The sequence below is a fragment of the Mesocricetus auratus genome, unplaced genomic scaffold, assembly GCF_017639785.1.
Source record: "Mesocricetus auratus isolate SY011 unplaced genomic scaffold, BCM_Maur_2.0 Super-Scaffold_100676, whole genome shotgun sequence".
Taxonomy (NCBI): domain Eukaryota; kingdom Metazoa; phylum Chordata; class Mammalia; order Rodentia; family Cricetidae; genus Mesocricetus; species Mesocricetus auratus.
In genome coordinates this window covers 31,764,402-31,780,529 of record NW_024429266.1, presented here as the reverse complement: position 1 = coordinate 31,780,529, position 16,128 = coordinate 31,764,402, and the positions used below count along the sequence as shown (strand labels likewise).

Sequence of the window (16,128 nt, the reverse complement as noted above, 5' to 3'; positions counted from 1 at the left end):
GGTTAGAGATGTAAAATGTGTCTTGGTTTTCCTGAATTAGTCAAAATGAATTTATAATCCATTAAGCAAATTTTTCCTTTAACAAATTCATTATTATAACTCATGAGTTAAAAGTGTCCTGAGAGTCCTCTCTGGTCTTTAAAGCAATGTTTTATTTTATGGGTCCCGGAACTGTCTGCAAGTCACCAGCACTGTTCCAGTTTCCGGCATTTGTTGGCTCTGCTCATATTCTCCCTAAGCATCACTCATGGATGTGGGGTTCAGCACACTCCTTTCCTCTGTCTCCATCCCTCACCATCACAAAGCATTTTTTGAGTCATTCATCAGACCTAATGACAGCTGACACATTTTTGGCTAACAAGACTGTGGTTTTACTGTTCTTTTACTCCCAAGTTCCTGGAGCCATGACTGTTGTAGCTACAAAAGACCTTCATGCAAATAGAATATGAGCCTTCATTTTACATTTAGTTTTGTTTAGTCTAAGGAAACCAAGACTCAGATCTTAACTGACTTCATTGGCCAGGTTTAAGTAGAACCTGAATCTCAGGTTCTCCTCCAGAGCTCACACACCCTTCTGTGGATATAGTCATGTCACAGCAAGCTAAGTACACCTAAACAGATGTTGTATACAAATCTGTTAGAATATGTCTTACCTGAATTAAATGGCCAATAAAGAATTGCAGGCAACTGGGTTTAAAACAAGGTAGGAAGAATCATGTTATCCTGCTGTACAGACAGGAAAAAAAATAACTGTCGAGTTTTCCTGCTCTACATATAATATATAAAATGTAGAATGAGAGACGAGCTAGTCAGGGCAAGCCAAGATCAAATACATGGCTGCATGGAATATATGTTGTAATATATAGGTTGAAGCCACAGGAAGGGAACATTTATCACATTGATTTATAAGAGCATGGCTATAAGTTATATATGGAGCACCCAAGTGACATAGAGACCAAAGAACACATAAGAGTGGCAGGGTTACAAAAGGATCTCTGCCTTTGCTATTTCCAAAGCAGACATTAGGAAAAAACAGTAGGTAGACCGATAGATGGAGGTATATAGGTATGGACGTACATATGTACATACATACATACATAGACGGTAGATGGATAGATTAAAATTGATAAATCCTGGATCCAATATCATCAAATTCCTTTTTCACATTTCTTTTCCTACATATTTGCCTCCTTTCTCTCTGCTTCCTGTTTCTATTTCTTTCTTTGTTCCTTTTCATTTTCTTTGTACTTCGTGGTATGAGTGAAGGGAAAACATGATGGTGACAGATTGGCAACCAGGGTGGCACCACAAGAAAGAAAACAGAGTGAGACAATAGCTCTGGGTTTAAAAAATATGTTAATGTCTTGGATTAAAATATCACACACACACACACAAGTGCATTCTAATAAACAGCTAAGGGCATACTCATTATAATAGGTGCCAAAACTCTTTTTTTTAAGAATTAAATGTTTTATTGTGTCAAGGAAACAAACATCTGATTTAAAAAAACAACTTATCTGCAAGGATATTTGTCATAACTGCTTAGAGATACACATACAAGTAGCAACACTTAGGAAATTATAGGAGAATGTTTAGCGAACAGAGAAATGCGCTTTATACTGATGGATTGATTTTTTAAAAAAATACATAGTTTACATAAAATTTGATAAACAGAGATGCTAAAATACCAAAGAAGCCTTGGTGTTAGAAACTTTTCTTTCTTGTGATTTAGATTGTGTAGATTTTGTTTTGTTTTTACAAGACAGGGTTTCTCTGTATTGTTTTGGAGGCTGTCCGGCCTCGAACTCAGAGATCCGCCTGCCTCTGCCTCCTGAGTGCTGGCGTTAAAGGCATGCACCACCACCGCCCGGCCTAGATTTTGTATTTTTAAAAGAGTATTATTTTCATTAAATTTGATATACAACTAGAAAATGTTCATGTGTCTTATAGAGTGCATATTTTCTTGAGCTTTGATGTATTACTGAAAATGCCACTCACAGGTTCTAAGGCTAGCCCTTTTCAACACTGTATTAGCTCTCTCAGGCCTTTGAAATGGCTGGCAGGATAGGAAGGACCTTGATTAGGTGAGGGAAAAGAGGATAAGGAGAGTATTAAAACACAGGATCAGACACTATCATATAAAATTTTGTTCATCCTGTATTTTCATGAATTTTGCTTTTTTAAATGCACTAAAACATAGTTTTTCTAGAGTCCTATGTTTTGGGGCCCTCCTAAAATTTTCACCTATGACAAATGCTTCAACTATCTCACCAGCCCCAGCTTCCTGACATTTCTCTAAACCTTCCAGAAGCCACAGTAAGTGTTATATCTGGGTACTCTGCTTCTGCCACCTGGCTAGCAGGTGAACCCCCTTCCTGACAAGGTAGACACAAGCACCGATGCTGTGGATAGAGGCAGGGAGGGCAGCATCTCAGGCACATTGATCATGACCATCAAACATTAAATCTTTGACAAAAGTCAATCTGAATCACTGTATGACTAGTTGTGTGTGTGTGTATGTGTGTGTGTGTGTTTTGGGCGGGGAGCAGGGGGGACTCAGCAAAGTCAGGCCAAAGAAATGTCCTTGTAAACTGGTTCTTATTGAGCCTGTTTGGCATGTTCCTGGCCCCAAGTACTCAGCTGCTAGCGTGTAGGGAACAGATGTGGTCTGCTTTTTAATTTCCATTGTGCACAGTTAGCATCCTGCTCCTTCATCTTTTTCTCATCGTATTTCTTTCCCAGTGATCCTTGTGATTTCTCTGTTTTGCCCCATTCTCCAGAACAACGAAGGAGGGGTGATTGCTCAGCTCCCCAGCGACGTTACCTCCTTTAACCAGACAGGACTGAAACCTGGAGAGGAGTACATTGTGAATGTTGTGGCTCTTAAGGAACAAGCCCGCAGCCCTCCTACTTCTGCCAGCGTCTCCACTGGTAAGTACCTCCAACTCTTTCCATGGCTGCCCAAAGAACTACAAGGAATGAACAGGTAAGGAAGATGCGAGGATTCATCACAGAGCTGAAATGATACAGGAACTTGAAAATGGACCTGCTTTACCAGGTGCTTAGCAGACCCTCTTTCTTAGTGCTCAACTTTGCAAGCACAGAAACCTGGGGAAGTGTTCCACTGAGGAAATTCTCTATTAATAGCTCCAGTATGTTTTACTAATCTCACTCATCAAGAAACCTCATTCATCAACCTCCTATTGTCATAAACTTTGAAACCAGCAAGAGCCAACACATTCTCACCTACTTCATTCTTGAAGAAATTTAACTAAACCTTTCTAAACCTCAACCTGTTTTATAACACCTCTATTGAATTGAGGATTAGATTAAATACAGTATATGACATAATTATTGTTATACTGATGATGCTTAGTACTTGGTATACATACATACAAAACATGTCAGAAGTAAAGGCAGTAAGGTGCAGACTACTTGAAACCCGTAGGCAGAGTTAAATCACTTATCAAAGTGATGGCTCAAGTTATTATTTTGTGCCCACACTTTATCTCATTCAGAATCATTATATTTTCAAGATCAATTCATTAATCATGTCATATTTTGCCTTATTTGTCCTCTTAGCTTGAGTGCTGTAATTTATTCACTGTGATGTGCATGTGTATGACCCTTCAGAGTTGCTTCAAAGTGCTAAGTAACATCTGGTATTCATTTTTGGCTCTCATTTATTGATGGGGAAGATGAGATATAGAGTTTAAGCAACTTTCCCTGTTAGCAACAAAAACTGAGCTACATGAATTTAATACAGTTTTCTTTTTCATAAACAGAAATAAACACCCTAGAAAGTCAGTTTTAAGTCCAGAACGAAAAGTTGACTTAGGTAGAAAAGGGAACCATAGCACTACACAATACAGCAGTGTTTATGGGTTAATGGTTCAAACTTAGATATTCATATCCAAACTAACAGCATCAGGTTCTGAGACTTATGCCCAGTATAGAAAAAGCTGAGTGTTTATATGTATATATACGTACATACATACATACATACATACACTGGCATTAACTTATGTTGCATTGGTACATCATGGTTCCAGAGCCGTGTCTCAAGGTCAGGATAGGGGTGTGTGTATGATCCACACCTTTAATTAACTTCTCTCCCATACCGTCAGATGGGAAAGTCCTGCTTTGACCTATTTTGTATTTTGTACATCCATTTAAGATTAAAAAAACAAATAAATGAAGTATCACTATGAGGAAGAAGCTCATTAAAGCACTGTTAAAATCAGGTGAACTTGAGAAGAAACCCCTTGGAGGCAAAGCCATGGTGCTCTGGAGAACTTTCCAGAAGGTCAAAGGCACAAATCTATTGCTCAGGGTTATGCTGGACTCTGAAGCCTGCACCTTTTTAACAGGCACCGATTACTCATGTTTGGTAGCAGAATCTCCAGCCGTTCCTGTGACTGACATAAGAAAGCATTAGCTGGTAAAAGACTGCAAAGAAGAGGCGGTTGGGAAGAGCAGAGAGATCGTTCTAGTTGAGTAATTTACTTTCAGAGTATTGGGGGCACTTACAGAAGCAATCCAACCCAGCCTTGGTTTTATACCCATGCAATTTTTAAAATAAAATTTGAAGTACTTCTTGAGAGTCCCTTAAAATTAAAAGTAAAAGCTCCAGATTCAGGAAATCATGGGAAAGCTAGGCAGCTTTCAATTAAGAAAAATCCTACTCAATGGAGTAGCATCGTGGACAAAGTTATAAGAAAAGTGTAAAAAAGAAGAGGAAGAAGGAAAAAACTCATGCATTCCACTTTTTGAAAGGACTTGTGTATTCATTTAGAAATTAGGGCTGAGTCTGAAAGCAAGCTGCTACAGCCTTGATTGGAACAGGACATTACAACCAATTGACCAAGGAAGGGCAGAATCCAAGGTGAAGCAGGAAAGATGGCTGACTCCCATCCTTGTCTGCTGCTTTTAGGAAACAATCATTTGATTACGTCCTTCTGCTAAGCTCTGACCTACACCGACCCCCTCCTGGGAAGCTCTAAGTCCTCATCTACACTAGACTGGCTTTTTCCAGGCAGGCCATTTTATGAATGCAAATGCAAGACCTCCTGCAGCTAACGCCCTCTGTGCTACATAATCACATTCTAATATGGCCAATCCATTATGATTAGGGTTTTTGGATCTAAAGAGTTGAAGGACAAAAGCAGTTATCTGATTTTATGTAGTTATATGATTTCCCCTGACTCCATTTTTTTTCTCAAAAAGCTCCAGTTAAGTGAAATGCTCTCCCATCCCTGTTCTCAAGGATGGAGAGGCTTATCCATTCAACTCATTCATTCAGCACTCATTGAGTATATTCTGTGTTTCAGAGAGTGAACTGAAGCCATAGCTAGAAGGGGGTTTGGCCACCCTGTAAATAAATTAAGTGAAATAACAAAGGTTCTGAGTTACTTAAAGCTACTACAAAGAAACCATATGGCTGCTTTCTGTTTAAACACATGACTACTTCAAGTATGAAAAATTGAAATTCATTTTAATTCCAAACCAGGAAGTACCAAAATAATCAAGTGATTTTCATTTTAGCTGATACTAGACCAAAGCCCTAAGCTTCTTAATAGGAAACGGCAATGGGCTGAGAGTGGGGTGCCTGGCGAATGGCCCAACTTTGAAAAGTTGAGCCTGCAGTAGTCCAGATGGAGATGCCCATGCTGGAGACAGAATAAAAAGTGTCCAGTGTGTACAGATTTAAAAACAAAAATCTTAGCCAAAGATTTCAGAACAATCTATGGAAAGTTACTTAAACTAACTGAAGCAAAAGAAAGATTACTGGAAAGTACATAAAATGTTTCCTAGAAGCCTGGGACCAGAAATACACTTGAGCCACATAAAAGATTTTAACCATAAAATAGAATATCAGAAATTGAGTTACTCTTTATGTCTTTTCAAAAGCTCACATGGTCACCCATTTCTGCTTATCTATAGACCTATGCCTCCCATCTCAAATGTTCCATCTTTCCCCATAAGTGTGGTAGAGACTCATCACATCAGCCCTGGCTCTACACAGGCTAATTCTAGAGCCAATCTCTAGTGCCAGAGACCCTGGGGAATTCTTTGTATCCAGTGTCCTCAGGCTCAGAAACATGTAGGCACTTGTTATGTGGGGGTAGGGGGGGTTGCAAAAACAACTCCAGGGTTAGAGCACTTTGTATTCAGATTCCTGAATGCCATGTTTCATGTCCACATATGCAAATGCCAGACTGGTTGGCCAAGCTGAATGAAGCTAGATATGAATAATTTCTAAATACTCATGATGAGACCTTTGGCAACCAAGGCTGGGTCTCCATTGTCTCCATGATCTCATTGAGCTTTCCTCTGGGCTCAGTGAAGGTAAGAGCTGGGGATCAGGCAGAAGTTTCTTCTCTCTTCCTGTGTCATTACCTCTGAAAGAAACAGGTCAGAGTCATCCAAGTTAGTAAGTGTTCTTCCCCTGCCCAGACTGGAAAATGCCAGCACCTGAAACTTATAGTCAATGGATGGAGAAAGAGACCAAGTCTCAGGAGAACTGAATATCAATGTCCATGGTGTCAGCAAATGTCTGCTCAAGGAAGAGAATTCCTCTTTCTATAGCCCATATTCCCTATATTGGTACAATGGGACGAGGAAACCCATCCCACCAAGCAAGCTAGTGTAAGATGCAAAGGGGGTAAATAGATGCCAAAGAATGCTTTCTCTGAATCAACATCATGTCGTATTTCTCCTGCAGTCATTGATGGGCCCACGCAGATCCTGGTTCGAGATGTCTCTGACACTGTGGCCTTTGTGGAGTGGACTCCACCTCGAGCCAAAGTCGACTTCATTCTTTTGAAATACGGCTTACTGGGTGGAGAAGGCGGGAAGACTACCTTCCGGCTGCAGCCTCCCCTAAGCCAGTACTCAGTACAAGCCCTTAGACCTGGCTCCCGCTATGAGGTCTCTGTCAGCGCAGTCCGGGGAACCAATGAAAGTGATGCCACAAGCACCCAATTTACAACAGGTGAGACTGGGGTGGGGAGAAGGCAGGGTGGGAGGCAACATGATGATGTTACCATGCCAGCAGACATTAAAGAAAAAATGAAATGGTGCGTGCTAGGCAACCCTGTTCATGCAGAGGCTACAAGAAGCAAGTTAGAGGATTGAGGGGGCTCCTGCTGCTATTGCTATTCCAGCATTAAGAAAAAAGAGTATCTGCTAGCCCAGGAGAGCTGGGTTTGCATCCTAACTGCTAGCCTTCAGAAGCTGGAAATCAGAGACTCATAGAATTGTTGAGCTTATCACAAAGGCATTTGAATATCCATATTGTTGGTGAAACTGTGAAAGTTCAGAGAAGGTGTCTGTTTCTTAAGATGCTTTATTGTCATTTACTGGAAACTGTAGAAGTTCTCTAAGCCTGAAATGACTTCTTTACCACAAAGACACTGAAGCCTTGTGCAAAGCATAACCTGCATAGTCATCAGCCAACCTCCTGACTGAGGTCCCTGAGTCATCCTGCCATTTGTAACCTCTAGCAACAAGGATAATTGGTAGAAGACATAGACACAGTCCTGAATGGGAAACTGAGCTAAGCCCATCGGTCTTGTAATGATGCCCACAAGAGAGCATACTTGAACTTAACAATAATCAGAAAATCCAGGTCTCAGGGTGACTCACTTCCTGACGTGCCCATGGGTAAGACCAATAGGCCCCACTCATAGGTCAGGTTTCCTTGCTGGGTTAGCAAGGGCCTGTGAACAGGTTAGAGACACTGAGTCCCTGTGTCAAGAATGTCAGTCTTGGTCTCCCTTCCTTGGGGAAGTTACATGTCAAGGAATGTTTCTGCCAGCTCCAAGTTGTCCCAAGGATCAAAGGAAACTGATAACACCTGGGAGACCTCAGAACCATTGACTTCTGAAGAAACACTAATCTACTTGTCCTAAGTTGGGTTGTAGCTTGAGAGTCTGCTACAAGGATTCCAAGAACACACAATAACTATCACACCTTCTCTTTCAAGATGTTGAATTATCAATGGACAAAAAAGTAGATATAAGCAACCATAATACATGACCCCAGTTGTAGCAGATGGCTTATTGTTACAGGTAGACGTATATGAGAGTTGAGTGGCTGGGGAAGATGTGGGTTAGACTACCCATGGCAAAGTTATAGACTGCTTAGGTTAGGACTCATACTGTGGAGGAACGGGGAGAGATTGGACCCCTGTGGCAGTCCCATAAGTGGGGAGTGAACCATCAGTGCCCAGGCTTTGCTGTACATCTCACCACTTAAGTAAGCCCATTTCCCTAGCCAAAGAGTGCATCCTAGAGTCTTAAATGATGGGTTCCTCTGTAGAAACAAGCAAGTTTAGACTCTGGTGAACTTCCCTTTAGAAACAAGTATGGACTCTGTAAGCTTCAGGAGGCAGGTTAGAGTCTGCTGGACTCGCTAAGTTCTTCTCTCAATCCTTGGTACCAGACTCTACTGAAACGGCCCATTGGTTATACTCCAGGCAAAAAGGTAAACACATCTTGAGATCCCCAAAGTCTGAGTGTGCTTCTTAGAAAATACAATCAACACCCTTTTCCAAAGCCTCCAATCCACCTCCTCCTGAGAATAACCCCACATGGGTGATAGGGAGGGTAGCCAGCCAGAGAAGGACCTTTCCTGTGATAACCCTCAATCAGTGCTTGAGCCTCCTCGTTCCCTTGGCACTCTTTGGTGATGATTTTGGCAACTCAAGAAATAAATGGTAATTCTCATGGGGAAGAAAAAGAAGAAAATACAATCAAATTATTCTCATTTCTGTTCCTTTCTCCCCTATGTAGGCAAAAATGTTCATGTAAGAGCATGAGGAAGGATGGTCCTGTAATATCCACTAATGGTCTGAAAGTTCATGGTCATCCTCCAGTGCATATTCAGACACACACACCTCACATACATACAATATGACCTGCTCAGGCTGGTGGTATCTGTTCTGGGTCACGTGTGTTCTGCTTTCTTCTCTTAGTTTCAAGATAGTTTATATTTGAAAGTGATTTATTTGTGCTCTGCTCTGATAAGGAGTTTGAAGAGGTAAGAAAAGAGAAGGGGCCTTTCAAACAGTATGATGAAAAGTGAATTCTTGATGTTCAGGTCGGTAAGATGGAGCAATGTTGGCTGGTGGCCCAGGAAAATTCCAATCAAGACAATTACATCCCACCTCCTCTGAGAGAGCTCACCCTGCGTTTCAGTTCATTGCAGCAGGAATCTCAGCTTCGGGTTGCCTGGTGAATTGGCAGCTGTTAGGTGGCTGCTTCTCCATGCAGCCTTCAGCCTGTGCCTCAAACCCATGCCTGCTCTCTTGACTCCTAGATGGGAGGGGAAGTAAGGATGGGAAGCCACAAACAGCTTTGCAGGCAGATTCTCCAAGTCCAAAGTTGGCAGATGCCAGTTGAATGATGAAAGTGTATGCAGACCCTCACGGTAGGGCCCTCAGTCATTTCAAAATTCTGCTTAAATTCAAATTAAGCAAAGTGTTTTTCCAGGTGATGGCTTCAACACTAGGAGCGCACTAATTGCACAGGCAATTAAAACTGAGATTTGCTTCCTGCATGGTGAGTAGGATGTTAGTCTGGGTCTTAGAGTTGCCCTGAAAACAAAAACCCTGGTGGAAGTACACAGAGGCCAGTAATTAGAAAGAAGCCAGATTAGCAAACGTAGAGTCCCCTCCCACTTCAGCAGCCTCATGGAGACTCTGGGACAGTTTCCCTTACCATGGAGGACTTCATTCTGGGCAGAGTCCTCAAAGAACTGTAGCCACCAGTGCCTTTGATCTGAATGACCCACACCTATACTTAGTGTTTCCATGAGTTGAAAAGATGCTAAAGCACTGACCCCCCTGTATGTTTGAATGTGACATTATTTGGAAACAGGGTCCTTGCTGGTGGGTCAACTGAGGTGAAGTCATTGGGATTGACTCAAATTCAACAACTGTGTCCTTATCAAACGGGGAAACCAGGACAGAGAGAGACATGCACACTTGGGAATGCCATATGAAAATGAAGGCAGAAATGGGTCAGAGGATACCCAAGATGGCCACAAAATCACAAGATGCTGAGAGGCATGTCACAGATTCCCCTCCCCCCAGTTCTCAGAAGAAAACCACCCTGCCAGCACCTGCATCTCAAGATTCTAGACATTGCTTTCCTGCTCAGACCCCAGCTTGGGCTGCCATGTGTGGCAGCTTCAGATAACAAATGCAAACATTCAAGCCAGAGTTTCATTCCTCTCCCTCCTCCCTGGGATTCTCCAACAAGTTATTTCAAAATTCAACCTGGAAGCACTCGCTGCCTCAGCAAAGACACTGGTTGTGGACAGCAGAAAGACTTCCTTTGCAAGGCTGGATGCCTCTCTCACAGCTGTTCCGTTTCCTGCACCACCTCACTCCAGGCAATCTCAAAGCCCACAGTTAAAATATTTAACAAGTCATTTCTGAAGGCTTGGAGGGAACAAACAAGATTGAGAAGGGGATGATACATGTTTGGTGACTTCCCATGTACTTGTTGAACATCTTCTGGGGCCACAAATACTGCTCTAGGCAGAGGCTGTAAACAGATAAGAGCCTCTTTCACATGAATGGCATCCTAGTGGGGAGAACTGGGTGACAACAGGAAAAGAAAGATGAAAGATCATTTCACTCATGAGTTCTGGGGTAGGGAGTGAAATGGATCAAAAAAGAAGAACTCCAATGGATTAGGCCCACCCCTCTGAGAAAGTGGCATTCTGACGGAGAACTCAAGTCACACAAGAGCTACAGAACATTCCAGGCAAAAATGGCAGCTGCTTCAAAGACCCTGGAATACAAATTGATGTGCCCCAAGAATAAAAAAAAGAGTAGAAGTGCTTAAAAATCTGTTCACTCAGTGCCCAGTTAGACCCCTACTGTTGGAATTAAGGAGCATTTAGCATGGAACAAAAGAATGTTTTAAACAGAGAAAAGAAAACCCCCTTCTACATGGATGTCTCTGGGTCTAGAAAGACCCAGAGAGAGCAATGCTTTCATCTCAGCCCAATTCTAAGACTCGCTGGCCAATCTCTCATTCTAGCAGTGAGCTCTTTTAAAATTACTGAGATTGGAAACACCAATTCCTTTCTGAACACTGTCCCCTTCCTACAGAGTACAGAGCCAATAGCCACTAAACTGCACTCTCTGCCCTTATAAAAAGAGGAAATCTCTAACATTTTGTAAGTATAGACATAGGTCCCCACCTTAACCCAGATTAACTGTTTTTACCTCTTGGATGATTAGTACTCATCAACTTGACAGGGGTTAGAACCACTTGGAGATACACTTCTGGGAATGTGTATAAAAGAATGTCTAGATTGAGTTGACTGGGGTGGGCCTCCCCCTTAATGTGACAAATACATTCCGTGGGCTGGTGTTCTGGATGCAACAGAAAGAGAAAGCACGCTGAGCGTCTGAGTCCAACCTTCGCCTTTTCTACTTCCTGGTTGTGGTTGGATACAAGTGACCAGCAATCTCATTCTCTGTACCCTTCCTTAAGTTGCTTTCGTCAGCTCCAGAAAAGAGAAACATTAAATCTGGTCAGGACAGGTCATCGACTCTGCCAGTGCTTTCTTCCTGCATGAGATCTACCTCACAGGTGTCTGTCCCCACGCTCCAACTCCCAGACAAATAACATATAACACATCAAGAATAACAGTATCCAGTATGAAAACACACATTGAATGAAGACCAACGTCTCAGGAAAATAAGCTGCAAAGGCATTCATCTGCTCAAGACCCCAGTCCCACCCCCAGTTTACAACAGAAGACAGAAGCCTCCATTTTCAGATGGAGTCAGTTCTTCCATGGGGACAAATGGGGAAGGGCTACTTGCCTGGTGGTGGCAGACTGACACAGTTTACTTAGAACAAGCAACAACCACTCCAATATTAAATTCAAGTCCCCAGTATTGTAACTGTCTCGGACTTTTTAAGTGACAGATTTTTAAGACAAGTGTCAGAGAGAAGTGGTTCCCACAGATTATGAGAGGAAATGCCAATAGTCACAGGAACTCTTGGAAACCCAAAAGACACATTCAGGTGCCATACTGTTGGGTTCAGTAAGCTTGTCTGAGATAACGAGAAACCATCCATCCAGGTTTGGACACCTACTTTTGTACACTCCCCCCCACCCCCCATGCCATGCTATGCACTTCACATGCAACACCTACTCTGTGCATCTTGGATTGTTTTCCCCTTGTCTAGGAGATGGCCATTCAGTTCTAAGAGCTTGAAAGATTTGTCTGTAGTCCTATTACTGTAGGTGTCAGAACTGGTTCACACTGAGACCTGACTTCAAAGCCCACACTCTTCCCACTATATCACACCCATTATCCACATCATAAATCCCCAACTTTGATGCCTTGCAGTTGTATCTGTGCAAGTAAACCCATGGGAAGGTATCTCGAAATCGGCCATCTCCCTTTTATTCAGGGATCGCACCTGGCATTCCTCTCTTCCATTTTAACCACTTGAGATCATCTCCTGTTTTCTCTGACTGGATTATCTTTTTGGCTTACTTTTAAACTTCTGATGTTAATCAGCTCCTTTTCAAGTTTCCAGAATGCTACTTGAATTCTCAGACAATATAGAGTAAACATAGAATTCATTGAAGCCTAACTCCAAACCATGTGACATACCCAGACTTGTCATGGCAGAACAAAAGGAGAAGCAACATCTCAGACTTCATTCATAAATGAGGCAGAGGGTCATAGATCATTAGAATTCAAGATATACCATAAAGTATGGAATTAAATATGATGGTGATGATATTTGTTTATTTTAGAAATTGATGCTCCCAAGAATTTGCGAGTGGGTTCCCGCACAGCAACTAGCCTTGACCTTGAGTGGGATAACAGCGAGGCAGAGGCTCAGGAGTACAAAGTTGTGTACAGCACCCTAGCGGGTGAGCAGTACCATGAAGTACTGGTCCCCAAGGGCATTGGTCCAACTACCAGGACTACCCTCACAGGTGAGTAAGACCTGTCTCTTGGAATGTTGTTGGATCTGTATCTTCACTGGTCTCTCCTCAACTTATTTTTCTCACATCTACTCTACCAACAAAGCCTACTGATTTAATATTTTAAATATCTACCAAATACATCCACTTTAGAGTGTACTGTTATCAATCATTCTAAATTTTGTTCATCTCTTGTTTTAACCATGACAATAATACCACACATTTTTATCTCAATCTAAGCTATTCTTTATCCCAGAAACATTGAATAATTTTTCAAAGTACATTTTTATTATACCATTATGTTATGTATACATCTGGGGCATCTAACATTGCCTTCAGAATGAACAGCCCCTGAGGCTGGCCCGCTTTTTTCTACTTACCTCAGGCCGCCTTCTCTTGATGCCCTGGTGGTTTCTGTGCTCCTAACCCATAGGTCTGCTTCCTTCATTTCCTCATATACACTCTGCCTCCTAACCTAGGGCATTCCCATTGCTTAGCTCTTGACAGAGTGTCTTTCAGCACCAGAATGTGCATGTTACTTGATGAGGAGCAAGGTCAAAGAGACCAACACTCAAACAGTCACCTCTCTGCACCATTCTGATACATGTGGGCAGGATTGTTTGACTTTTACCCTACACCTAAAACTCCATAAAATTCAGTTCACATTTGTTTTGTTTATTGTTGAATCCACAGTTTAGCACAGTGTCTACCATATACTCAATCCTAGATCAGTGCTTTTTGGATAAATGAATGACTAAGTGAACAAATGAAGCTGCAAAAACTTAAAGTGAGAGCCTAGCCATGCTTTTATGTCCCATAAAGAGTTTGAGCTATGGTAGAGGAGAGTAAGAAACCACTGAGAAATTTTATGTATTTATGCATTTACTTACTTGCTTTCTGAGACAGGGTGTTACGGTGTGGCCTATGCTGGCCTCCAACTCATAATCCTCCTACCTCAGCCTCCTGAGTGATAAATTATAAGTGAGCAACATCATGCTGGGTAAGGGATTTTAAGCAAGGCAGTGCAGTGAGTAGGTATATATAGACAGGGGTCAGGGCAGTTCCCTAGGACAATACAATGCATGGGTGGGGTTAGGGAGCTGGGGACAGACTTTAGAGGAACTGGGACTCAGCCATGGTTCCCCCTGATCCCACAGCACATCCATCCAAGAAAATATACTTCCTGGACCTCACCAAAAGGTGGGTGCTTGAAGTATGCTATGTGGTTTTCACATAACAGATGAACTGCACAAAATGCTTGTTGGCGAGAGGCTGCCCATGAGTCTACAGACTTTATTAACTTTCATCTTTGCTTGCAAAAGCATTTGCTGTCTTACTAGTCTAGGGATACTTAGCAAGAGGGAGAACAGTAAATAAGAGCAATGTAATCAAAGCTGTTTTCTTCCTGAACTGAAACCTCATACTTCCTTGCCAAATCAAGCTAGTTAAAGTAGATATGAAAGAACACCTTTTCCAGACAGATATACAGCCAGAAACATAACAAGGGGATGGGAAACATGCTGATAAAGCAGGTTAACAGGAGGGAATTAGGCATGGAAGGGACCCCAGCTGGTGCGAGGGCCTAGCTGAGAGCTGGTGACATTTATTTAAAAAAATATCTTCATCAAAAAACTTAATGATACGGGAGGAAGCAGCTCATCTCTGCCTACAGATACAGGCTGATTTGACAAGTAGCAGCTTTACAAAAATGGAGGCTAGTTGTTTGGGAAGAAGCTACTCTGTAAAATCATAGAAACCAATCACAGCCTGATTGTTATTCCCCACTATTGGGAGGGGAAAAAAAGAGAGAGAGAATACTTTGTGTTCATTGATACCAGTCTTATACCACATATTTGCAGCCATGAGCATCCCCATTGTATGGATGAGAAAACCGAGGCTCAGAGACTCTGGAAGCTTGTACAAGTTCACACTAGCAAGGGACATGGTGACACAGAGCAGCTTCTGAATCTGTGTGGGGACTTTCCTTGCTTGGCTGCTGCTGCCACTGCAGAAGTAAAATGTAAAGGAAGGTCCAAATTTAAGTATGCAGACCTATAGGGCCATAGGAGATTTATTACTGAGTAATGGGCTCAAATGTGTTCATATTTTGTGTTTGACTAGTATATATATGTATATATATATTACACACGTGTATGTATGTATAATACACATCTCCTATGATTGTCCTAGGGAGTTCACTACTGGGAGATTTATAAATGCTAACTACTGCATGATTTAAGGAGGGATTATAGGCATATAAGAAAACCAACTACAGTGCATGCCTATGCTGAGACTAGTTCCAAGGGCTGCTGTTCTCTTACTGAAGTATCTGGGGGAAGAAAGACCCAGGAAGGAGAGAAGGGGAAATGACTGGTCCCAGTTCTAAATAACTATCTCACTCACTGCCCTACTTGGACCATGAATAGGAATTTCTCAGCTTCTATGTCCTGCGTGGGACTCCAGAAACCTCTTATTTGACTAGGACTCAGACTCAACACTTTCCATGTGTCTGGGTCAGCTGACTCCCTTTGCAAGCGACACCACTCCCCTCATAGAGCCATCGCGAGAATCATATATTTATTTTTTTACTCTTTTTAAATAATAAGATAAAACAAAAACTATTACACTAGTGTTGGACAAGACAAACAGAAGGAAAAAAATCCCAAGAGAAGGCACAACAGACCCATTCATTCACATACTCAGGAGTCCCATAAAAAACACTGAACTGAAAGCTATAACATACACAGAGACCTGGTGCAGACCTGTGCAGTCTCCCCAAGCTTGCTGCGTCAGTCTCTGTGAGTTCATGTGAGCTTTGATCATGTTGGTTTAGAAGGCCTTGTTTTCTTGGTGTCCTCCATCCCCTCTGCCTCTTACAGAGAGTCACACTCTCTGTTAGAGTTCCGCCAACAGGGGGGCTGTAAGTAGATGATAGTGGGAGAGAAAAGGGATGCCAAGGTCCAATAGCTGATTTAGGATGACTTCTTTTGATCAGCATGATGCCCTAAATTGATATGGGCATCAGCAACAGAGGAGCCACTGAGGAAATGTAAGAAGCCTCTACTGCCAACCCACTAAGTCACAGTCTGTATGTCAGAGCCTCGGGAGGCTTGTGGACACATGAACACACACACTGGCAGAAACAAAGCATTCTTT

The 16,128-nt window shown here is 42.2% G+C and overlaps 1 protein-coding gene across 6 annotated transcripts in view; it reads left to right on the top strand.

Moving 5' to 3' along the window:
• Positions 1-16,128, top strand: part of Tnr (tenascin R) — a 402,141-nt gene that overhangs the window by 335,184 nt on the left and 50,829 nt on the right. For all 6 annotated transcript variants that reach the window (XM_021227884.2, XM_021227883.2, XM_005071332.4 and 3 more), the window contains 3 exons: positions 2,781-2,931; positions 6,725-6,994; positions 12,799-12,984. In XM_021227884.2, the coding sequence (XP_021083543.1) occupies positions 2,781-2,931; positions 6,725-6,994; positions 12,799-12,984 (607 nt within the window). The remainder of the gene's footprint in view (positions 1-2,780; positions 2,932-6,724; positions 6,995-12,798; positions 12,985-16,128) is intronic.